This window comes from Ambystoma mexicanum, chromosome 2p, assembly GCF_040938575.1.
Source record: "Ambystoma mexicanum isolate Mex_15411 chromosome 2p, UKY_AmexF1_1, whole genome shotgun sequence".
Lineage (NCBI taxonomy): Eukaryota > Metazoa > Chordata > Amphibia > Caudata > Ambystomatidae > Ambystoma > Ambystoma mexicanum.
Window position 1 is genome coordinate 1381924008 of NC_090923.1, and position 22988 is coordinate 1381946995.

Genomic DNA, 22988 nt, shown 5'->3' on the forward strand with positions numbered 1-22988 from the left:
CACTAGGAGCATGGCAACTTCCTCTGCCCTTCATAGGGGAGTTCTGATAAAGGATATCTGCGAGGCAGCTACCTGGTCCACCATCCATAGTTTACAAATCATTATTGTTTGGACACCTCTAACAATGAGGGAAGATTTGGGAAGGCAGTTCTATGCTTCATTCTTGACAAACATTAACTCTCAAATTCTTACTCCCTCCTCCAAAAGAACCTAATACTGCTTTGGGAGTCTATCATAAGATGAGGAATAAGTAGGAGGACATAATCCATTCGAAGAACAAGTTGCTTACCTGTGGTAACATTCTTTCGACTGTATGTTCCTACACATATTCCTCATCGCCCCCACAACCTACCCCAATGTACAATTTCCAAGCTTTAGACCTTGCACTCTTTTAAGGTCTGATAAATTAAAGGCACTTATCAAGGGCGGTAGTTCTGCATATGGGTGGCGGAAAAACAGAACTGAAGCCAACGGCCACTGTGCGTGGTATTTTTTCTCCACGTTAGCCGAGATGGAAGCACTTGAGGGACATTGAGTCGACCGTCTCGACGCACAGCGCCCTCTGCTGAAAGAGAAACAATTTCCAAAGCAGTTGAAGCTGGAAACAAAGATATCATAAGATGAGGAATACGTGGGAGAATCATCCAGTCGAAAGAACGTTACCAGGGTAAGTAACTTGTTCTTCTCTCTACTGCCCTTGATTCTCGGTCAGTAGGGACGCCTTCCAGCGTCTTGCTAGTAATTAGCTTGCTTTCCAAGCTACCATCAGCTCCACAGTCTAGCATGGCTCCCCCAATCCAGGACGTCTTCCCGCCAGAGGCTTTCTCCTGCGTAGGATTCTATTTCTTCCATTCAAGGTTTCTTGTCTTTTTATGTACGTCCTCACAAACAAAAGGACTATGTTGTTTCTCTTTGACTGTGGAGTTCAGGTGGGATCCGGCATTACCTGAAGCAAAGGAGATTGATGAAATGTCACTTTTTGGTGGATTAAAACAGAATTAACAGTCTTTCCAACTCCCATGTAGGCAGACAGTGTACTCTGGACTGGGAGTTCCTTAGCAGATTGGGAGTTCTTGTGCCCGAGGGGGGAGTCACTCCCAGTGAGGTCCCACTTGCCCAGACCCCTAGGGTTGGTCTTGCTTTGCAGGCCCACATCCTTAGCCTCAAAGGGGGTGGCTCCCTCTGAAGTGAAGGGACACAAAGGGCCTCATCACAAGTTGGGCTGTATCCCGGCTGTAATACCGCCCGTCTATAATAGTCTTAGCACCCACTGGTCCGGCTGTATTACTGCCGGGTCACGGGTTGGGTGTTAACGGTAAATCCCCATTCCCCATTGAGTCTATTGGATCCAATGGGGCATTTTCGGTGCTATTACTGTGGGCTAATACAGCTGGCGGTAATACCACTTGAAACAGGTTGCTAAATGGGATTTTCCCCTCCAGAAAAATGCTGGAGGTAAAACAGCACATTTAGCGCCCAACTCGTGATTAGGTCATTCCTTAAATGCAGCGGTAATACCATTACCGCTGCATTTAAGGGCTACAGCCCAACTCGTGATGAGGCCCTCTAGTCTAGATTTGCCACAGCCCCATGCCATACATTATATGTACCAAAACAGTAAATATCACATGCACTCCAAATTCATAATTAGGTCACATTTTTTAGATTATTGTTATTTGAAATATTGCATGTTGTCACTGTTACCACCACACTCATAACAAAACCCTAGGAGTCGAACTGCATCATGGTGTGGGATTTCAACAGCTTGTTTCACTTGTAACTATTAAACCCATAAATAAACCTGCAGATAACTAAAAGTAAAGAAGTTAGCGCAATCCCATTTCAGTGAAGTGATGAAATGCAGTTCCTTTAGATAGAAAGCCTCTTCTGTAATTGTTCTTGTGTTCTCTTAGTCTAACCAAAAGTGAACAACTCATCTGGAAGGTCATTATACAAAGACAAATCTAAACTTTGACTATGCCATGTACCAGTAAGTCACCAGATTCCTAAAGGCAGGAAACCAACCACCCAAACATCCTCAATCTGTTTCTTTTCATTTATGGGATGATTGGGAGCTTGTAAATACTCTTTGTGCTTCAAAAATGTTTTAACATCGTGCTAAGCATGGGATTGACCGATGACTCTTTTGCATGTTTCTAGGGACTATCATGTGTTACGGGCAGACAGGAGCTGGTAAAACCTTCACCATGACAGGAGCAACCGAGAATTACAAGCAACGTGGAATCATCCCTCGCACTTTACAGCAGGTACCGCATTCTTTGCTTGGAAAAGAAACCACATACTTCTTCCATTTTAGAGACTAGGCCAGCATGATGAATTGATCTAGTGGCTTGTAAAATCTTCTAATGCAACCAAATGTAGAGTCGTAAGTACTTATATACTATGCAACGTTTGGGACACTAATCGTTGGTACAACTATGGGTAAGTATCGAACTTAGGACAATTTAAAATCCAGGATCACTTGTCTATATTCTGTGGGCAGTGTGGCAAAGTCCCTTGCCTAACTGTGGGGACATCTAGTGGGATAACCAGGCGGGATGGGTGCCTCCCGGAATTAGTGGACGATGCGCCTATGGCTGGTATTGGGTGGGTCCCCTGGTAAATCATACTTTGTCCCTGGCCTAAGGCAGAGGGACTTAACATGTTTCCATTCAATGACATTCTACTTTTTAGGGACACCACTCTACACCTAGGGAGCTAAAACAATGTGGTCTCCCTGCCCCCAAAGAGAAGTACTACATGTTTTGCTGGAGTGGAAACGTTTTTAATCAATGTCCCCTTCTCAGAACTGAACTCTAAGACCGAAGGGAACCATGTAGCAAAGGATTTAAACTCCTTCAACATCCATATCTGACACCAAACATCAGCAAGACCCAGCTTTTTCTACATCACTCACACCGCAAACCTGACCTCCGTATAACTCTCATGCAGCGAACCCACATAGACTTCAGAATCCCACCAGATTTATTTCTACTGCAGTCTCCCACTCACTCCACTTTAAAAAAAACTTATGCTGTGTTCAATTCCTGTCAGCACAAAGCCAAGGAGCACAAGTGGGGAAACTGCATCAAATTCAAAGATGCTTTTACTTTGCCCACCTTCATGTAGTACACTGTGACGAATCCTAGGGTGTCGTCACTGCTTGCATGTGGGAAGCACCTTCCCATGGGGCCAGAGGGATGAGGTTGCTACCCGATATTTCCACTGGGAGTGGTACTCAGCGGATGGATTTCATGGGGAGGGAAATTCTTCATGGGACCGGTGAGGATGGCCCTGGGAGAACTCAGTATCCATTTACCCCTTTGGTGCTCCCACCCATCACATCCCCCATTCAGGTCCCACTAGTCCCCCATATCACTATGTGTTATAGTAAATTAGAGGGTATTGTGATGAATACTGCAGAGTAATTACTAAACACCAGCAAATGTCTCCTCCCATGTGGCCAGGGGAAGGCAACTGCTAGCTAATCTTAAACCCTGGGGGTGTTATCATGAGGGAGGATCACATAGGAGGAGACAGCTGTCAAGGGGAAGTGGTGACTCCGTTAGGAGAGACGCGGTATTCATCCTCTTCTGAGGATGAGTTTTCCATAATGCCTAACTATCTAATGGCATGTTTTCACTGTATGATTCCCTCTCCTGGAATTACCCAAAGTACCAAACCTAAAGACTCTTTTTATGAACATGAAAATGGTACACTCAGAGATCAGGAAGTTAACATCACATCTTCTATATGTTATGATTCTGCCTCATATCAAGGTCCAAACCTAAAAGGAAAAACACCAATTCCTTTACTAACCTCCCCTAAATCAGAACACTCTAAGCTACCCAATCAGATGGGATTAACTAAGAATAAAACATGCAAGAATATTATTGTCGAGTCCCATAGACGAGGAAGAAGAGCTCAGAGTTAACAAAATGGTATTAGCTGTCTAGTTGTTTTCATATAGAACAGCTGAGCGGGACCTTTACAAACTTCAAGGCCTTTCAGGTGTGAAAGAAGAAGCAGCGGGAGAAGCCGCAGCAGGAAGAAGAAAAAGTTGATGGTGTTATGAAGGCAGCCGAACACCATGTAGTATATGGGCCAGAGTTCGGGACAATGTGGCCATTCAGGGGACGCGCAGCTGGAAGCAGTACGGAAGCAAGCCAAGCTGTGTGGGAGAGACGCTCCTGACACACTGTGAACTGCTCCGGTGCTACATTCACACCTGAGAGTGTGCAGAGCTGCTAGAGCTCCAGAGAAAGTTGGCGCACAAGGCGGCAGACCAAGAGGAGCTATCAGAAGCAGAAGAGGTCGTGAAGAGAGAAGAGGCAACACCAGTGAGTCAGAAGGGGGCGCCAAGGCATTCCTGTGAGTTGGCCTGAAACAGGTGACCCCGTGGCGCACTGAAGGAGAACGCTAGGTGATGAGAATTATTTTGAATACTGAATAATTGAATTAAGGCAAACTGGGTGCAACTCTCCTAATGTGGGATTCCAAATAGGGGAACATTGTAATCCGCACTGCTAAAGTCAAAGGAGGCTGATATACAGACAAATAGGGCATAACTCTCCTGAACAGGGATACCAATTAGGAGATTATTATAACCCATATTGTCAAATAAGCAGAAAAGTAATACCAAAGTGAATTAGGTACAACTCTCCCAGAAAGAGATGTCAAGTGGGAGACGAATGTAATCCCCATTGCAAGCAGCCAAGAGGCTGTACCACCAGAAAACAAAGGCCGTACCACCAGAAAACAAAGGCAGCAGGAACAAAGCCCTCCTTGTATTAGAGACCAAAGGGGAGAGAACTGTAACCTACATTGCCAAAAGACAAGCAAGATAACAATTATCCTTTTGTGGAACATGAATTTTGAAAAGATGTAAGCCTTTTTGATGAAAGTTAAAAGAATATCAAGAGAAGCAGTTATTGGTTCAAATCTCCTCATTTATGATTCTTGTGTGGAGAATTTGGAACAAGCATAACCACATAGTACAAAATTGTAGTAGTAGGAGTGACGGGCCCTGAAGACCCTCGCACATGGAAACAAGGCACAATCATCATACACAGACTGATACGTCAGACACAAGGTTCAATTCCCAAAATCTAGGCTTTATTGCAAAGCAAATAGTCTCAGTCAGCCGACTGGATCTCACGTCTCGCAATGTGTGTTACCCAGACCTCGTGAGACGCAAGAGCGCGAGCATGCTACAAAAGTGACATATATACAAAAAGACCATCATATTATCAGCTTGTGACACATCAAAACCATAATGTATCTTCCTGAACGAGGGTTCGGTGATTGACAATTATGACGAGTAGGACACCTTCTAAGACATTTATTTGGTAACAGTTGCAATCTGCGAAGGTGCAGACACTATTCTTTGTTACAGAGAACATAATGCTCTTGTACAGTGAGCGAAATATGTTCGTAGGAGATACACATTCCAAAACATGCTATCTTCTAGTTTCTATTTGTGAGCTAGAGATCAGCTCGATCTAAAGGGGCCCAGCAAGTGGGGCCGTGAAAGAGAGTATAATTCATGCCTCTAACTGTCTATTTCTACAGTTTCTGCAGTTTCAGCGAGACCAACTGGCACCTGGCTTGGTGATTAAATGCCTCTCTGCTCGCCTTCAAGGACTCGTGAGGGAGGAAAACAATGTATTTCTGTCTAGGCTGGTCTCTCATATGTAACTTGTGGCCTCGCTCTGTGCTGGAGCAGAACAGAATTAAATTCATTTTTGCAAAGCATTTGAACAGAAAAGCAAGAGAAAGCAAAATGGCAAAATTGGGGATCTGGATCAATTAAAAATAGACGCTATATGGTTATGCAGACGAGTCTGTTCTGGCGATGTTGGGCATATGATGCGCTTGGTTTTCGGACAACATAATATACCGTCTTTGCTATGGTAGGGTATTTTTTCTAGACTAACAAACCCTCCTCTTGGCCGTAAGCCAAACGCATCAACCAAGTATCTAATTCTGAACTATGCATACTACTGTAATCGTCATCATCAATATTAATGGACATAAACTCTTTCATAGTTTGTGTTTCGTTATTTGCATTCGTATCCACTTTGGGAGTTCTTTTTTCTGCCATCACGTGTATGCATTCATCACTTATTTCAGTGCAAATAATTGGCAGGCAGTGTATGCAACAACAACATGTTAGGAAGATTCTGAGTACCGTTGCTAAAATCGCAACCAGTTTCCATCCCCATGAGCGTTGTAACTCCCAAAACCAGGAGCTTATATTCAGCTCCCAACCACCTGTTGGGGGATGAAGGTCAGAGCTCAGAATGTGTAACTTCTTTATTGCCTCAAAAATCGTAGGGGAGGAGTCACTTACAAATACGCAGCACGCTGACCATACGATTTACAGACACCTCCACGGTCAGCCAAAACTATATCAAGAGCCATTCTATTCTGAAGGGTCATTAATCTAATTGCCTTCTCTTCTAGGGTCATATTATACAATATATCAGTCGCTCCATTTATTGTTTTTTCTAAAATTCTTGACAATCTTCTTATATTGTACGAGTTTATGGGTTGGCACCAATATGGTATAAATGATTTTGCTATGTCTCCCGCAATAAATCCTGCTTCATCATCCCGCCTGGGTCTTGATCTTGATCATGCCGATATATCTGAAGCTCTGGAAAGGAATACCCCGGGGAAGAGGATCCCTAAATAACATGTTCCACCCCAATTTCTAGGTAACCAGGGATAAGCTTTTTCTCCACATACAAAATCGACAGAGTCACCTACATATATTGGTTCGTCCTCTCTCTCTCTCTCGAGTACGGCAACATTCATGCATCATCGAATGTCCCTACTGAATAGGAACCTTTCTTTCGTAAGCAAAATCGAACAGTGCGAGGACTGTAATTTATTGTATACAAGGGGGGCACTACATCTTTGTTCCCTACTGGGTTCATGTGAAACGTGATTTCAGATGACTATATAAGGCACATACAGTCTGGTTACTGGCCTTACCACCACTGGTTTTATCACTCTTGCTCTGTTGAATATGGAACAACCTACAGGTTCCATTACCACTTTCTCAAATTCATCTATGTTTGTCCTATCTAATTTACCTGCGTCACTCTTATTCCACTTTCCATAAAAGAGTGCACTTAGTGATGCATAGCATGCTGCATTAAGGGGTAATGGTTGTACATACCAACCTATTCCTTTTCCGCCATGCTGGGGTAAATGGTTGCAGACCCAGCAGTTAGTCTGGTTCAAGATTGAGTGAGTCATATTCATAATTAAAAGCAATGTGTTATTGCCATAACCTTCCCTGTGTCTTTCTTCTATTGAAGGGAGAGTATAAGAGAGTACATGGACTGGACTGTCTGTGACAGATGCTTTCATGGCAGACAAAAGAGAACTCAATGGATGCACGCTCTCCAAATACCATAATAGTGGGATAATGGTGCATAGAATACTCAGAAGTGTTATAATCATCAGCATTAATTTCTTACAGTAACTCTTTCTACATTTCTTTATAGTCTCTATATCTATTACATCATGAGCGTTGGTGCAGGAGGGGGCAGAGCAAGTATGGGCATCGTGCGTGATTCTTCTTCTCCAACAATGTTCGTCGTGAATACTTCTCACAGCAGCGCTCGTTAAAACACCAATATGTTCGAAAATGTTAACAAAATGTTTAGGCCAGTTCTCGGCAGCCTGGATTGCTAAACATGTGGCAGGATTATCATGCTTTTGCACATTGCTCAAAAGACTCCAGAGCAAACATCAATTGCCTTTGTACCGTAAGCGCCCCGCTTGTTCGCATGTGGTGATCGACAAATGGATTTTTATTTGCAAAGATAGCACCGGGAAGCCGCGTTCCAGAGCTCCCAGATTGGTACAGCCCCCATGCTCCACTTCCCTAGGCCTCCGATTCCCAATTCATCCGTGATGGGAATAGAGGCAACAAAAAAAAAAACACGAAGATCAGATCACTTTCAATTTTTGAGAATGTAGATTGTACCTTATCGCTCCAGGTACTGGGTGATCAATGAACAGTGCAGATGCACTTCCAGATGCAGGCTTTATGTCAGCCTGTGGTGATTCAGATTCAGCTAACAAAGTTGGGGCACATTTAGCCCTTTCTCCTTTTTAGAAATCTTCTCACGTTTTCTCTCAGGCTCAGGCAGAAATTGTGGCAGAGAACTGGCAATGGTGTCTTTTGAGTCGGAGGCAGCTATTTTATTTTTCTGGTCGTCTGGATCAGGCAGTTCTTTCAATGGCAATGGAATTCTTTTCGAGTGGGTGGTGTGGATCCACGCCTTACGACCATCCACATGGACTGCAGTCTGTGTTGCCTAGAGTATCTGGTAAGGGCCCCGCCACCTCGGTGCAAGTGATGATTTCGTTTAGAAATTTTTCACCAGGATCCACTGGCCTGGCTGCAGACAATGCCCTGGCTCTGTATATCTGACAGGAAGAGCCTCCTGCACCTGCTGATGAATCAAACAGAGCCTCTGCGTTAAGATGTCACAGTATGTACTAAGCACAGGATATTCAACTTCACTCAGACTGCGGTGCTCACCAAATATTAGCAGGTCTCCCCATTACGATCTCGTATGGGGAGAGTCCAGTCCTTGCTTGCACAGACATGCGCATGCACGACAGAGCTAAAGGCAGTGCATCTGTCCATTTTAATTGACTCCCTGAACAGATTTGACTTATTTTATTCTTTAAAATGCCGTTTTGACACTCAAGAAGACCGGCACTCATCGGGTGCCTGGCGGAATGGAATCGTTTATCAATCTTAAGGCCTGCACATATCTGTAATATCACGGTAGCAACAAAATGTGGGCCGTTATCTGACCATATGACCTGTGGCAGGCCGAACCTGGAAAAATATTCTTTTAGCATTACTTTTGCTGTGCCTATTGCTGTGCAGTCCTTTAGCAGGTATGCTTCCACCCATTTACTGAATGCACAGACTACCACCAAGATGTATTTAAGATTCTGACATCTTTCCATTTCTATGAAATCAAAATGGAACACTTCAAAAGGCATAGAGCGGGGGGTAAAACTACCTGTGGGAGTGGTTGTTCCTTTTCCAATATTATGTTGCAAACAAGTCATACAATTCTGAACTAGCCTCTCAGCATTTTTCTAATGTGTGGGTTCTGCCATACAGTAGCCAAATGCTGAATCATTTTCTTTGCACATATGTGAGAGGGGCTGTGGGCCATGGTGACCATTGCAGTTACGTAGGAGTTAGGCAGCATCCACTTTCTACTCTCTTTGTCCACCCAGCAACCTTCTACGTCTAATTCTGCAGAGCCCTCAGCCCACGCTTTTATTTCGTCAGCAGTTGATTCCGCCTGCATCTCTTAGACTTAGCAATCCCATTCTCTATCATGCAGGGCACTTCTTCTGTCTGTACTATCAACCTTTTCGTGTGCAAATCAGTGGCAGTTTGCTTTGCAATTGTGTCTGCAAATGCGTTTCCTTTTCCAACGTTACATGTTATTTTCTTATGCGCCTCGCATTTCATTATTGCCAGTCACTTCGGATACGTGAGTGCAGACAACAATCGCGCTATAAAAGGGCCCAGTTGAATTTTAGTTCCATGTGATGTTAGAAAACCCCTCTCAGCCCAGAGTCGACCAAAATTGTGTACCACCCCAAATGCGTACTGACTGTCAGTATATATGTTTACATTCAGATTTTCAGAAATTTCACATGCTCTTGTCAATGCTATTATCTCTGCAGCCTGCACTGAATTGTATGGAATTCTTTTGCTCTCTACAATACTCTTCAGTGTCGTGATGGCATAGGCAGCAGTGGATGTGCTTTCAGGTAATTTAAAACAGGAACCATCACAAAACAGTTCTCAGTCTGGCGCTTTCTGTGGGGTGTCTGTTAGATCAATTCTCCCTTTCGTTTCTCGTTCAGTAACCATTAAACAATCATGAGGTGGTGATTCATTCTCAGCCATTCCTTCATTGGGAGGGGGCATTAACATTTGCAGGATTCAAAGCGCAACATCTCTGAATTTCAATATGTGGTGCAAATAGGATAATTTCATATCTAGTCAATCTAGCTGAGGTGAGATGTTGTATCTGCGTTCTGTTTAAAAGAACGTCTACTGTGTGGGGCACCATCAAAGTCAAGGCGTGACCCAAAACCATTCCCTCGGTTTGTTTTACTCACGCGGCAGCCGCAGCAACAGCTCGCAAACAGTGCCGCAAAGCGCATGCTACAGGATCCAGCGCGGAAGAAAAATAACCGCATGGTCTATTTCTTCCTCCTTGTTTCTGTGTCAAAACAGCCAGCGCGCAACCCTCATTCTCATGCACAAATCATTTAAAATCCTTTTCATAATTTGGTGTGCCCAAAACTGGAGCTGAGCACAAAGTAACTTTGAGCAGATCAAATGCATTCTGACATTCCTCACTCCATGGCAAAGGCAAAGCAACATCCTTTTTTGTCAATGCCACCATTGGTTTCACAATCATAGTGAAATTCGGTATCCACTGCCGGCAATATGAAGCCATGCCTATTATGGCTCTGACTCCTTTCTGTGTCTTTGGAATAGGCATACCAGAGATGATCTCTATCCTTTCGGGTGTCAGTCTTCTTCCCTCTTTCGAAAGTAGGTAGCCCAAATAGGCCATCTCCTTTCGACAATACTGGAATTTTTTTCAGTGAAGCTTTATGTCCATGCAATGCTAAATGTGTCAGCAACATGGCGGTACCCTCTTTGCAAATGTCTTCTGAGTCAGCAGCAATCAAAAAGTCATCAATGTACTGCAATAGTACACAACCTGTTGGTAGCTCTAGCATGTCTAGTTGTTCTTTTAATGCTCTGCTATAGATACTTGGGCTCTCAGTGTAACCTTGTGGAATTTGTGTAAATGTGAAAGAACACCCTCCTAGTGTGAAAGCAAATAAAAATCTGCTATCTGGATGCACTGGAATGCTCAAGAATGCATTCTTAAGATCTACAACACTAAAATGTGTTGCAGAGGCTGGAATCATTGTCAAAATGGTAGTGACATCTGGGACCAATGGAAATTGGGGATCAACTACTTAATTCAATGCGCGTAGATCAATTATGAAACGATATGGTATCTCATTACCTCCTTTCTTATAAACTGGGAGAATCGGGCTATTGCAGGTGCTACCAGTAATCTCTTCAATCACATTTCTCTTAACCAAATCTGAAACAATGCATTTCATGCTTTCTCACCTTCCACCGAAATTTTAGACTGGGGAATACGCGGCAACTTTACTCCCTCCTTTCAAAACAACTTTTACCGGCTCTATTTTTAGACAACCAACATCGTTATCATCCATCGCCCATATGCAAGTCGGTACATTACTTAACTCTGTAGGCAGAGGTTTGGACAAAAACTGGGACACTGGCATTTTTTGTGGTGCTATCGTCAAAAACACTCCATCGGGAGCACAATGAATAACCACACTTAGTTGTTTCAACAAATTTAAACCCAATAGATTCTCGCCGCAATTTTGTGTCAAAAGGAACGGGCAAGACTCAGTGAATGGGCCTAATGTGACACTGGACTAATTACTAGGGTGCCTGCAAACCCTACTGAAATGTTCTTTTGCCCTGACAGTGGTATCTCTGGAACCAAGTGATGGTCTATTGAGCACTTCTGTGCACCTGTGTCCACTAGAAAAGTGTGGTCCTTATTCCCAACTTTCATTTCTACGTAGGGTCCTTTCTGATCAACGGGAATAGACACTGGTTCCGACCCCTGTCTTGGGCTGTCCTAGCGGAACAATACATCATCCGATGTAAAGTCGCCAGAATAGTATGTATTTGATTGAGTATCAAAAACATTTCCATCTCCCTGTTGCATTTCCTCTGCCCCATTATTATTCGCTACCTGCTGTAGTAACACTCTCGTTTTTAAATTCACTCTATCCCTCACCTCTTTCTCTTTCTCTGAATTTACTCTATTCTCATAGTATTGTGCCATGTGTAATACTTCACTCTGTGATTTTGCTTGCCACGCACTTTCAGATGTCATTATCAAATTTTGGATTTTCGGTAACAACCCTCTCACATATTTGTAAGCAAATAGTCTTTTCCCAGGTTCACTACTTAAATCTTGACCACTAAAATCTGCAAACACTTCTTCAAATCTATTAAAATAGTCAGTTGCCAATTCATCTTTGCCTTGCACGCATGCAGTTAGTTTGTCCCATATAATTCTTCTTTCAGATACTATAACCTTTCATTTCTGTACTAATCGTGCCGGTAATGCTAACATATTTGACAATGGCTTTTCACCTGCTGTCCTGTCCGTATCTTCTTTTATAACATTTTCCCAAGTAGCACCCACACTTTCATGATCATCTACATTCCTGATTTGCTTCCATTTATCTGCTAGGAGAATTACGGGGAACAATAGGTCAATATCGCTCATATTAAAAATGGACGATTTCAAATAGGATTCAATTTCTTTATAGAACCCCGCCGGATTCTTTGTTATATCAGGGATCGTTTGTTTTATATTATTCACCTCTTGTCTAGAAAAAGGGACGTGTACATATTGTGCTGTGTAATGTGCTTCCGTTACCTGTGCTGCAGCTCCATTGACACCAGGGATTTCTGTTTTTAGCACAAAAGTGGGAGGGACTTCTCTCATCGGTAATATCGCACTGGCCCTCCCTCCTTCCTCTCTCTTATTAAGCACTATAGCTAGATCAAGGGATAGAGCTGTCTTCCCAGTTTCGGGTAAACACGCTCTCTTATATACTGTCATCAATTCAGAGGGACAGCAGTCATTTCTCTCAACATATTTATCTTGCAAATATTCAACCATTACTTGCAATACTTTCCTTTGCAACTCTATCGTATACAGTTCAAATGTATCATACACCTCCATTATAATCCATCTAAGCGCTTCTCGCGTACATATTTTAATTTCTTCACTAACCGGTTTTGATTGCGGGAAAAATCGCTGCTGCACATATGTTGCTGACTCTTGTCTCCCTCTTTTTACCTCTTTGTACCCAAAGCCAAGAACAGAAAACATTTCTGAATATACTTCATCAAGTTCATCTATGAACTCAAATAGCCTGGCCACGTGTTCCTTTATTTCTGAATCACTTTCCCTCAACCGTTAAAAGGCATTCAAATCCTGCAACTTCTGCGGCAGTACCATACCAGTTAATTGCTTACATCTTTCCATAAGATACTATCCCATGCATTCCAACAGTACCTGTTTTTCACCAAGCTTCTTGTAATCATACATTGAACCCAGCGTTGATCCCTCATCATTTCCTTCAATATACATTTCTGCCTGTTCTTTCAGTTCTCTCTTCCTCTCTCTGCTAACTGCACTACGGGTTATTCTAGTGCTTCCTCTCGGGGCAGGCCCCACTTCTCCAGCGCTGCCTTCTCTGATAGCTGCTGATTCAAGCTCGGTAGGTGGAGGGGGAAATGGGATCACGTGTTCGGGAGGGGATGGCGCAGAAGGAACAACTGGAAGGGGGGTGGCAACTTGGGCCGAGAAGCGTGGCTTACGGCAGGCTGAATTTGATGTTGAACAATGGGCACTGGTGCAATTGTGTACATTTTACTTTTACGGCGTTCTTGCCTTTTTTCATTTAAAATCTTATTGATTAGTTCATCTGATGCATGCAACTGTTGTTGTGGATATATTTTTTCTATACTTAATTGAAGACTCCTATCTGCCCTTCTGATATCCTCATCCCATTGTTTTTCTTCCTGTTCTAGCGCTCTTTCTGCATTTGGTTTGTGCCTACGCGCATGTTTTTCTCTACTTCTTAAATAGAGATTAGATTCCTTTCTCCAGTCTCTAATGACGTCAAATGTCACAGGGCGTGCTTTCTTGCACAACAATACTGATTCCAAATGCTCTATTCGCGGCATCTCAAAACTACCATCTTTCGGCCATTGCAAATCTTCTACGTGTCTGGTTTGCCTATGCCAAATTTCACTAAACATTATTGCCCCTACTCCATACTTCACATACATCTTGAACGCTGGCGACCCTACGGGTGGCGCAGCCTGGCTAGTTTCCAAGGATTGTCTACCGCAGTGGAAAAATCCCACTAGACAGGAAGACAATTTCCCAGGCATGTTTGATGTTATTCGTAACTTACCCTGGGCGTTTGATCTTGCAAGAGCAACTCCTAACCAATATCAGGGCTGTTTAAGAATTGGGGCATGACTCACCTGATCAATCAGCTCGTCTCTCAAGACGCAATTCGTCCGTTTACAGACGCAACCAAGGATAGTCGTGACTGTGTATCTGGCTCAATCTGCTGCGTTTCGGGACCCTCGCCTTCTTGCTCTCTGGGCAGGCGCATCGATCAGGGACCGGTTGTGTACAGATCTGCAAAGGAGTCTCCACTCTCACAGGAGCGCCCTGAAAACCTCTCGATCCCGGCTCGACGGCCTCGTCCTCGGTTCTTTTTTTCCACCTTCTTCAAATTTCAACGTACACGATGGAGCAAATGGGGGAGGGTCCCTATTCGGGTGCCATTTTTTGATGGGCCCTGAAGACCCTTGCACATGGAAACAAGGCACAATCACCATACACGAACTGATACGCCAGACACGAGGTTCAATTCCCAAAATCTAGGGTTTATTGCAAAGCAAATAGTCTCAGTCGGCCGGCTGGATCTCACGTCTCGCAAAGTGTGTTACCCAGACCTCGTGAGACGCAAGAGCGCGAGAATTCTACACCAGTGACATATATACAAAAAGACCATCATATTATCAGTTGTGACACATCAAAACCGCCCATAATGTATCTTCCTGAACAAGGGTTTGGTGATTGACAATTATGACGAGTATGACACCTTCTAAGGCATTCATTTGGAAACAGTTGCAATCTGCGAAGGCGCAGACACTATTCTTTGTTACAGAGAACATAATGCTTTTGTTCAGTGAGCGAACTGTGTTCGTAGGAGAGACACATTCCAAGACATGCTATCTTCTAGTTTCTATTTGTGAGCTAGAGATCAGCTCGATCTAAAGGGGCCCAGCAAGTGGGGCCGTGAAAGAGAGTATAATTCATGCCTCTTACTGTCTATTTCTACAGTTTCTGCAGTTTCAGCGAGACCAGCTAGCACCTGGCTTGGTGATTAAATGCCTCTCTGCTCGCCTTGAAGGACTCGTGAGGGAGGAAAACAATGCATTTCTTTGTGGGCTGGTCTCTCATCTGTAACTTGTGCCCTCGCTCTGTGCTGGAGCAGAACGGAATTAAATTAATTTTTGCAAAGCGTTTAAACAGAAAAGCAAGAGAAAGCAAAATGGCAAAATGGCAGATTCTGTATCAATCAAAATGGACGCTCTATGGTTATGCAGACGAGTCTGTTCTGGCGATGTTGGTTTTCGGCCAACATAATATACAGTCTATGCTATGGTAGGGTATTTTAATAGACTAACAGGAGTTTTATCCAGGCAGGCAAGTAAACCGGGAACGGGAACAATTGTAGTTAGTCCCGGCAGGCGAGTGGACCAGGAAGAAGAAGTGTTTCAAAGTACTGTGATTCTGGTAAAAGGTTGTGGTGGAAAAGAAATGTTGACTCCATCACTTTGTCTTGATAAACTGCTGCATTTCAGAAAGTGATTGTCGAAGACATCCTGACGAAAGTGTTTATTTTGAAGAAGAGGTCTTTATAAGCAATTGACCTGTTGAGAAAGGAACACTTATTTGAGAATGTATGTTTGGAGGAGAACATTTTTGTTATCTCAAGCACTAGGTATTTGAAAGGAAAACACTTTTCTTTTTCCAAACACGGAGTTGTGAAAACATTAACAATTGCTTTGTTTTGTGAACAAACCTTTGGAAGAGAGATAATCACTTTGCCAAGTGAAAGGAGACATTTAATGAAAAAGACTTTGGGCCTCACCACGAGTTGGGCTTCAGGCCTTAAATGCGGCGGTACCGCTATTACCGCTGCATTTAAGGGTTGGCCCAATCATGAGTTGGGCGGAGGGTTTGGAGTTGCCTCCAGCTTTTTGCTGGACGTAAATCTCCAACTTTCCACCCGTTTTCAGCGCTATTACCGCCCCCTCCCACTCCGCAACCTGGAACCCTGCGCAAATTGTGCCCGACCAAGTTGCAGTAATGCAAATAGCGTTGGCCTGTATCCCGTGCAATTAGCACCCCTGATGAGGCCCTTTGTATCATACATTGACTGGAACTTTGCTACTATACAGAACTTTCTTGAAATTTAACTTTGTTCTGAATATTCCTGAATTGATCCAGCGGAAGGGAATCCAACCCTGGTTGCAAGGATTACTGGTTATACATTTTGAGCTCAACATACTATGTTATTTTGTGGGATTTAAGAAAGCCAACCAAACCTTGTATTATTTAGTTATATATAGAAGTGTGAGGGTCAGATACTTTTTGGACAATATGGGCCTCATCATGAGTTTGGCGGAAAGTAAAATGCGGCGGTAGTGCTATTACCACCGGATTCACCGCTCCACCTAATCGCGAGTTGGACGGAAAGTGGGAGTTTTACATCCAGCTTTTTGCTGGATCTAAAAACGTCCCCTTTCCACCCATTTTCAGTGCCATTAGCGCAGTGCTAATTCTGCCGGCGCTAAAAGCGCCAAGAAATGGAATGGGCATTCACCTCCCCACCGCAACTCAGGATCCGGTGCAAATTGCGCCGGACTGAGTCGCGGTAATGCTAATAGCGTTGGGCAGTAGTCCGGAGCAATTAGCCCTGGGATAGTGCCCAACCCCTGATGAGGCCCTATTTCATCTTTATTTCGCCTTTGTTTGCTAGGCAGGGACATTCTTGTTCGGTTAGGGAAAGATAGACGTTCGTTTCACCCCTTTTTATTTAATCAAAATGGCAACTTGTGAACAAACTTTACCTATGTGTCCGTCTCACGTTTCTGATCCCTCACGGTATCCTTGACAAGACTGGGACAAGGAAGAGGGAGACTTACCCAAGCTTGATGCAAAAGAATAATGAGACAAAAAAGAGTGAACAAGGAGGCACAGGCCCACCTCAGAACCAACATACAAGCAGGGGTGGACTGGGAACCAAAAGAGGCCCTGGAAATAATGTTCAAAGGTGGCCCCATATTACACACTTTGTGCAAGGCCAACCCCTTTTCCTCTGAGAAAATGTGGATATAAAATAGGTTACCACACAAAAGAGGCCCAGGGTGCAGAGGCCTACTGAGTTCCCTACATGCCAGTCCAGCCCTGCATACAAGGTACAGCTGTCAAGAGGCAGCCCCAGTGATTAAAAGGAGAGAAGGACTCAATGGTCCGTTCAACCAGCCCTGGAGGAACACAAAACAAGGTGCCCGTTCCGTGACAGAGGTCCCAAATGCTGAGAGCCGGGATGACCAGAGAGGTCCAGGCAAGGTGGATCTGACTGGTGGCAGGACGGAAGGCATCCAGACCGGCAGAGGCAGAGCAGGAGGGAACCCGCGGGCAGACAGAGACGAAAGGGTGAATCCGAAGCTGTGGAACCGTGAAGAGAAGGAGAACGCAGAGTGTGGCAGCAACAGGGAAGCCCGGCTCTGCCACCCGAAGAGACCGGACACGGCCTCTAGGCTTCCCACAGGTAGGGAATGGTCCGACCAGTGGCTAGGGCACTGATGGAACTGGAGGAGCTGCAAACCCACACAAACACATCCCGAAGAGCACAAGGGGATACACGTGGCATTATATTTGATTCAAACTTTGTAAACCATGCAAACACATCCCGAAGAGTACAAAAGGATACAAGAGGCATTATATTTGATACAAACTTTGTAAACTACATAAATACATCCCAGAAGGCACAAGGGGCTGAAAGCAGCATTTCACAGAGTGACAAGAACTTTGTAAAGCAGATAGGCACATCCCAAAGACTACAAAGGGTTAACAGAGAGAATGCTCAAACAGATACCAATATTAGGAATATACCTATGTGGGATAGTGCCTAGCAGGTATGTCCAAGTGGACACTAGGTACAGGTGGGAAAGAGATCCTGCAGAAGCAGAGCAACATGGTCTGGGACCACATGAAAGCGGGGAAGCCCCACCAGCATGCAATAGGCACTGGGACCCAAATGGAATCGGGCAAGGCCCAGCAGTAAAATGTCTAAGAGTGGAAGGCCCTCATCAGTGCAGAGATAAAACCACTACCTTGTGGCCTGGAACCCAGAAGCAGTCAGGGAGACCCCGACTAGAAAAGGAGAAATAAAGCAGGAAACAAGCGACAAAGCAAACATCTTTTGGGACAAAAAGGTTATGAAGTCAAGTCTGGCAGGTTAGTGAGCCAGACTTCCTATACCGTTGAGGAAGTCTACGGTCAGGTCTGGCACGTTAGTGAACCAGACCTGATAAATAACTGGAAAGGTTTATTTTGTTTACACGTACAGAGGAAAAGAATTCCTCCAGAAGAATTGAGGAACTGTATTGCATTCACAAGTAGGTGCAGATCCAAGGAAGAGGTTCCCCCCAGGAGTTTGAGAAACAGTGTTTTTTTTAAACATTTAAGTAGTGAACATTTAACCATATATTCCTTTCACAAGAACTGTGCCTTGGAATCTACATCCAGAGTGAGAGAGGCCTCCTTCTGGGTGAATAAGATATCCAGTTTTCGTTAGTTAGTTGAAAGTGTAAGGGACAGAAATAGGTTTAGACACAGGATGGTCGACATTTTACTTTACGGACACCCTGACTGGGTCCTTAGTATTTTTGTTGAGGTAGGTCAACCTGTCATAGTAAGTAGGGCAAGATTAGCTTCTCTTTTCCTTTTGATGTTGTAAATAAAGGTTTATGCCAACCAATATGCCACCACTGTGTCAGGCTGCTACTGCTGCAGCTTTATATATGGTGTTAGAGTGGGATCTGCCCTGGCTGATCCAAACCAGGGGAACTCTAAGATGTCCTAAAGTTAGTAATAGGGCCTTCAAACTCTCAGTAGCAACCTCAGAATTCATCGGGTTTGATTTGTCCAGCAGCCAAGATCTTGTTCTAAACCCTGGGGAACTTCAAGTAATATCTACCGGTCTAGTCCTGGCAGCTACCAAGGGAACATAAATTAGGAGAACTTCCAAATTGTTTAGCGTGAAAGTAAGGGTTAGATGTCTTAGCTGGGGTGGTGGACACTGATTATAGAGGAGATGTTAAGGTCCTCCTACAGAACAATGGGAAACAGCCCTACCACATTAAGGTAGGTGAGAAAATTGTGCAAGGGATATTAGAAAAAGCGGTATTTGCTGACCTGCTAGTTGTGCCCAAGTTGTTACCAAACTGATTGAGGAGAAAAAAGCTTCGGAGAAGCCGGCCTAAGGGGGCAACTCAAAACAGGAATATCCACCCCAAAAGCAGAGGCTGGGGAAATTGAGATCCTGCCAGACCTTGCCTTTGCTCAACACAATGATCCCATCTTAAACAAGCCTTTCCAAAAGGTGATGTTAGAGGAAGAGGGGTGAAAAGGAGAGGTTCCCTTCTTTTTCCCCAAACGGGGGTTACTGTATGGGGGAGATACCACCCCAGAAGTTGTTATATGCTCACAAATAGTAGTTCCAAAAAGCCATTTTAGAATAGCCTTAGAAATTGTACTTGCACACCTTACCTGAGGACACTTAGGGGCAGCTAAGCTCCAGGCACAGGTAATGAATAAGTTCTACTGGCCAGGAATCTTTGCTGGGATAAAGAATCTTGTGGCAACATGCATACTATGTCAGAAAACCACTCTACATATTCCAGCTCCGGTCCCTTCAACTCTTACCCATTTTAGAGATACCCTTTTCCCAGATAGGGGTAGATATTGTGGGTCCCCTTGAACCATCCCAGTGTCAGCACCAACTTCTAATACAGTTGTAGAACCCTTTTTTATCTCTTCAACCTCCTCACCTGTGGAGTCGAAATCCTCCTCAACTGGGCTGAGCGCTCGATGTGCCGTGTAGTCCTTTTCTTTTTTCCGAGGCTGAGCATGTCTCCCACAAGAGGAAGCCACAGTGAGAGCGTGTATATGCGCCCTGACCGTGTCCCACTCCCGGGAGGGACAAAAAAGGGGGGAAAAAGCCAGAATAGGCAAAAAAACCCTGGAACCGGCAGGTATCCTGATGGTAGTAGGTCGTGTAAGCAGATGATCAACGGGAGAAGGCAGCAACAGGACCCAGTAGGAAATGTACACTCCAGCATACACCGGAAGCGAAAGTAAACAAAGCCAAAAGGCAGAAAGCCGGGCACGAAGGAGGGAAAGTAGGAAGGAGGGAGAGAACAGAAGGCGGGGACCTGAGAAGGAACGGGAAGAGTAAGAGAGGTGAAAGAGGAAAGGCTCGAGGAGCAAGAGGAAAACAGCGTGTAGCAAGACCGCGGCCGCGAGGAAAAGCAGCTGACCGTGGAAGGTTGCAACGCGCCGGACCCAGGGAGAGGAGTGGTTAAATACCGCTACGGTCCTCCTAGCGGAGAAAGACTAGACCGCTTAGTGAACGTAGCAAAAAACGTGACGGAAATCAGGAAGTCCGTAAGCGGCAGCGGGGCCAAAGACGCCAGGTGAGAAAGCGGCGCATGACAGCATGCCCCCCGCCAAGGCCCAGGCCACCCGGTTTACCGGGATGTAAACGGTGAAACTTCCAGAGAAGGACAGGAGCATGGATGTGTGTATTTGGTTCCCAAGAGTCCTCAGCATGGGAAAAACCCTTCCAATGCACCAGGTATTCCAGGCGCCCTTTGCGGTACCTGGAGTCCAGCAACCTGGATACTTCATACTCAGGTGTATCTGGTGAGTGAGAGAGAATGGGAAAAGGGCGAGCCCTTAGTGACTGTTCGGCACTCTTCAAAAGAGATGCGTGGAACACTGGGTGAATTCGCCTAAGAGAATGTGGCAGCTTTAGGCGGAAGGCCACTGGATTAATCTTGGCAGTAATGAGATAGGGACCAATAAACCTGGGGGACAGCTTAGACGGGCGAGACCATCTAGGAAGGTATTTGGTGGATAACCACACCTTGGAGCCAACGTCCCAACCAGGTACTACCTGCCGGTGCCGGTCGGCTTGCCTCTTATATGCCTGGAGGCTATCTCTGAGGTTCACCTTAGCTTTGTCTTGGATGTCCCTTATACGGAGTAGTACCTCCTCTACCGCCGGAAGTGCAGGTTTGCAGGAAAAATGGGGAATGATGGCTCGGGGGTGAAATCCATATGAGCAATAGAAAGGAGACATCTTGCTTGCGGAATGACTGGCATTATTATATGCGAACTCCGCCGTCGGCAGCATATCCACCCAGTTGTCTTGTTCCAGATTGGTGTAGCTGCGCAAATATTGTTCCAAGGTAGCGTTTAACCGCTCTGTCTGCCCATTGGTATGGGGATGATATCCTGATGATAATGCGCGGTGAATATTAAGAGCGGCACATAAGGACTTCCAAAATTTGGAGACGTATTGGCTCCCTCGGTCTGATACTATCTTGTCTGGGAGACCATGGAGTCGAAACACATCTTTAATGAAAACCAATGCCATAGCATCGGCAGTTGGTATACCAGGGAGTGGAGAGAAATGAGCCATCTTGGTGAGGGAGTCGATGGACACCATTATGCATGAACATCCTTGAGACAAAGGTAAGTCTACAATGAAATCAGTAGATACATGACTCCACGGACGCTCCGGGATGGAATCTTGCTGCAGCAAACCTATGGGTCTTTTTGTGTTGTTTTTACCTTGACAGCAGACTCTGCAGGACCTGACGTAACGCTTAACATCTCCCGACAAACCTGGCCAGTAAAAGGCTCTACTGATCAAGTCCAAGGTACTCGCCTGTCCCCTATGGCCTGCCGTCTGATGATCATGGCACCAGGACAATATGTCTTTCTGAAGAGGTTTAGATGGTACCCAGATCCTCTGATTCTTCAGGAACAAACCACCCTTTTGAATCATGCCGCGGGGCTCTGGATGTAAAGAGACGGCTTCTTTTATCCGTTGAAACAAGGAGGAGATAGTGGCAACAATGCGGTTTCTTGGAAACAACTTCTCCGGGCAGGATGGGGCAACCTGGGAGGAGAAAGACTTCCTGGACAGGGCATCTGCCAAAGCATTTTGGCTTCCAGGAATATAAGTGATGGTAAAGTCATATTGTGAGAAAAAATGCGCCCATCGGGCTTGTCTGGAATTGATGCACTCCATAGACTGTAGAACTTGTAAATTCTTATGGTCAGTCCGGATTACAAAAGGGTGGCTGCACCCCTGTAGGAGGTGTCTCCAAACTTCACATGCCCTTTTCATGGCCAGAAGTTCACGTTCAATTACGGAATAATTCCGTTGACTAGTAGTGAGAGTCTTAGACAGATAGGCTATTGGGTGTTCCGCGTTGTCATGCTCTTGTAGTAGAACAGCTCCTATAGCTGCAGCAGAGGCATCTGTCTCAACGATAAAAGGCTTGTTTTGGTCCGGCTGGCATAGGATGGGAGCGCTGCAGAAGCTCTTCTTCAAGAGTTGAAAGCTCTCTTCAGCCTGAGGGCTCCAGAGGAAAGGCACAGATGTCTTCTTCAACAAGTTTGTAATTGGTAGAACAGTGTTGGAAAAACCTGGCACGAAACGCCTGTAAAAATTAGCCAGGCCCAGGAATCTCTGAACCTCTTTGACCGAGGAAGGAGCCTGCCAATGGAGAATAGCCTCGACCTTCTTTTGATCCATTTGCACTCCTTGTGGTGAGAGGATAAACCCCAAGTAAGGGACCGAAGATGCCCCAAATACACATTTTTCACGTTTGGCCAATAAATGATGTTTCTTAAGGCGCTCCAGGACCTCTGTAAGATGCAGTAGATGCTCCGACATAGACTGTGAAAAAACAAGTATGTCGTCAAGGTAAACTACTACTGAAATAAACAATAAATCTGAGAATATTCGGTCTATGAACCTTTGAAATATTGCTGGAGCATTGACCAGTCCGAAGGGCATAACGTAGTATTCGTACAGCCCAAATGGTGTCCTGAAGGCCGTCTTCCATTCATCTCCTGGACTTACTCTGAGTAAGTGATAAGCAT

The 22988-nt window shown here is 44.8% G+C and overlaps 1 protein-coding gene across 1 annotated transcript in view; it reads left to right on the plus strand.

Annotated features, from left to right (window-relative positions):
• Positions 1 to 22988, plus strand: part of KIF9 (kinesin family member 9) — a 1188236-nt gene that overhangs the window by 166786 nt on the left and 998462 nt on the right. The window contains exon 4 of the mRNA XM_069645790.1: positions 2161 to 2267. Coding sequence (XP_069501891.1) covers positions 2161 to 2267 — 107 coding nt within the window. The remainder of the gene's footprint in view (positions 1 to 2160; positions 2268 to 22988) is intronic.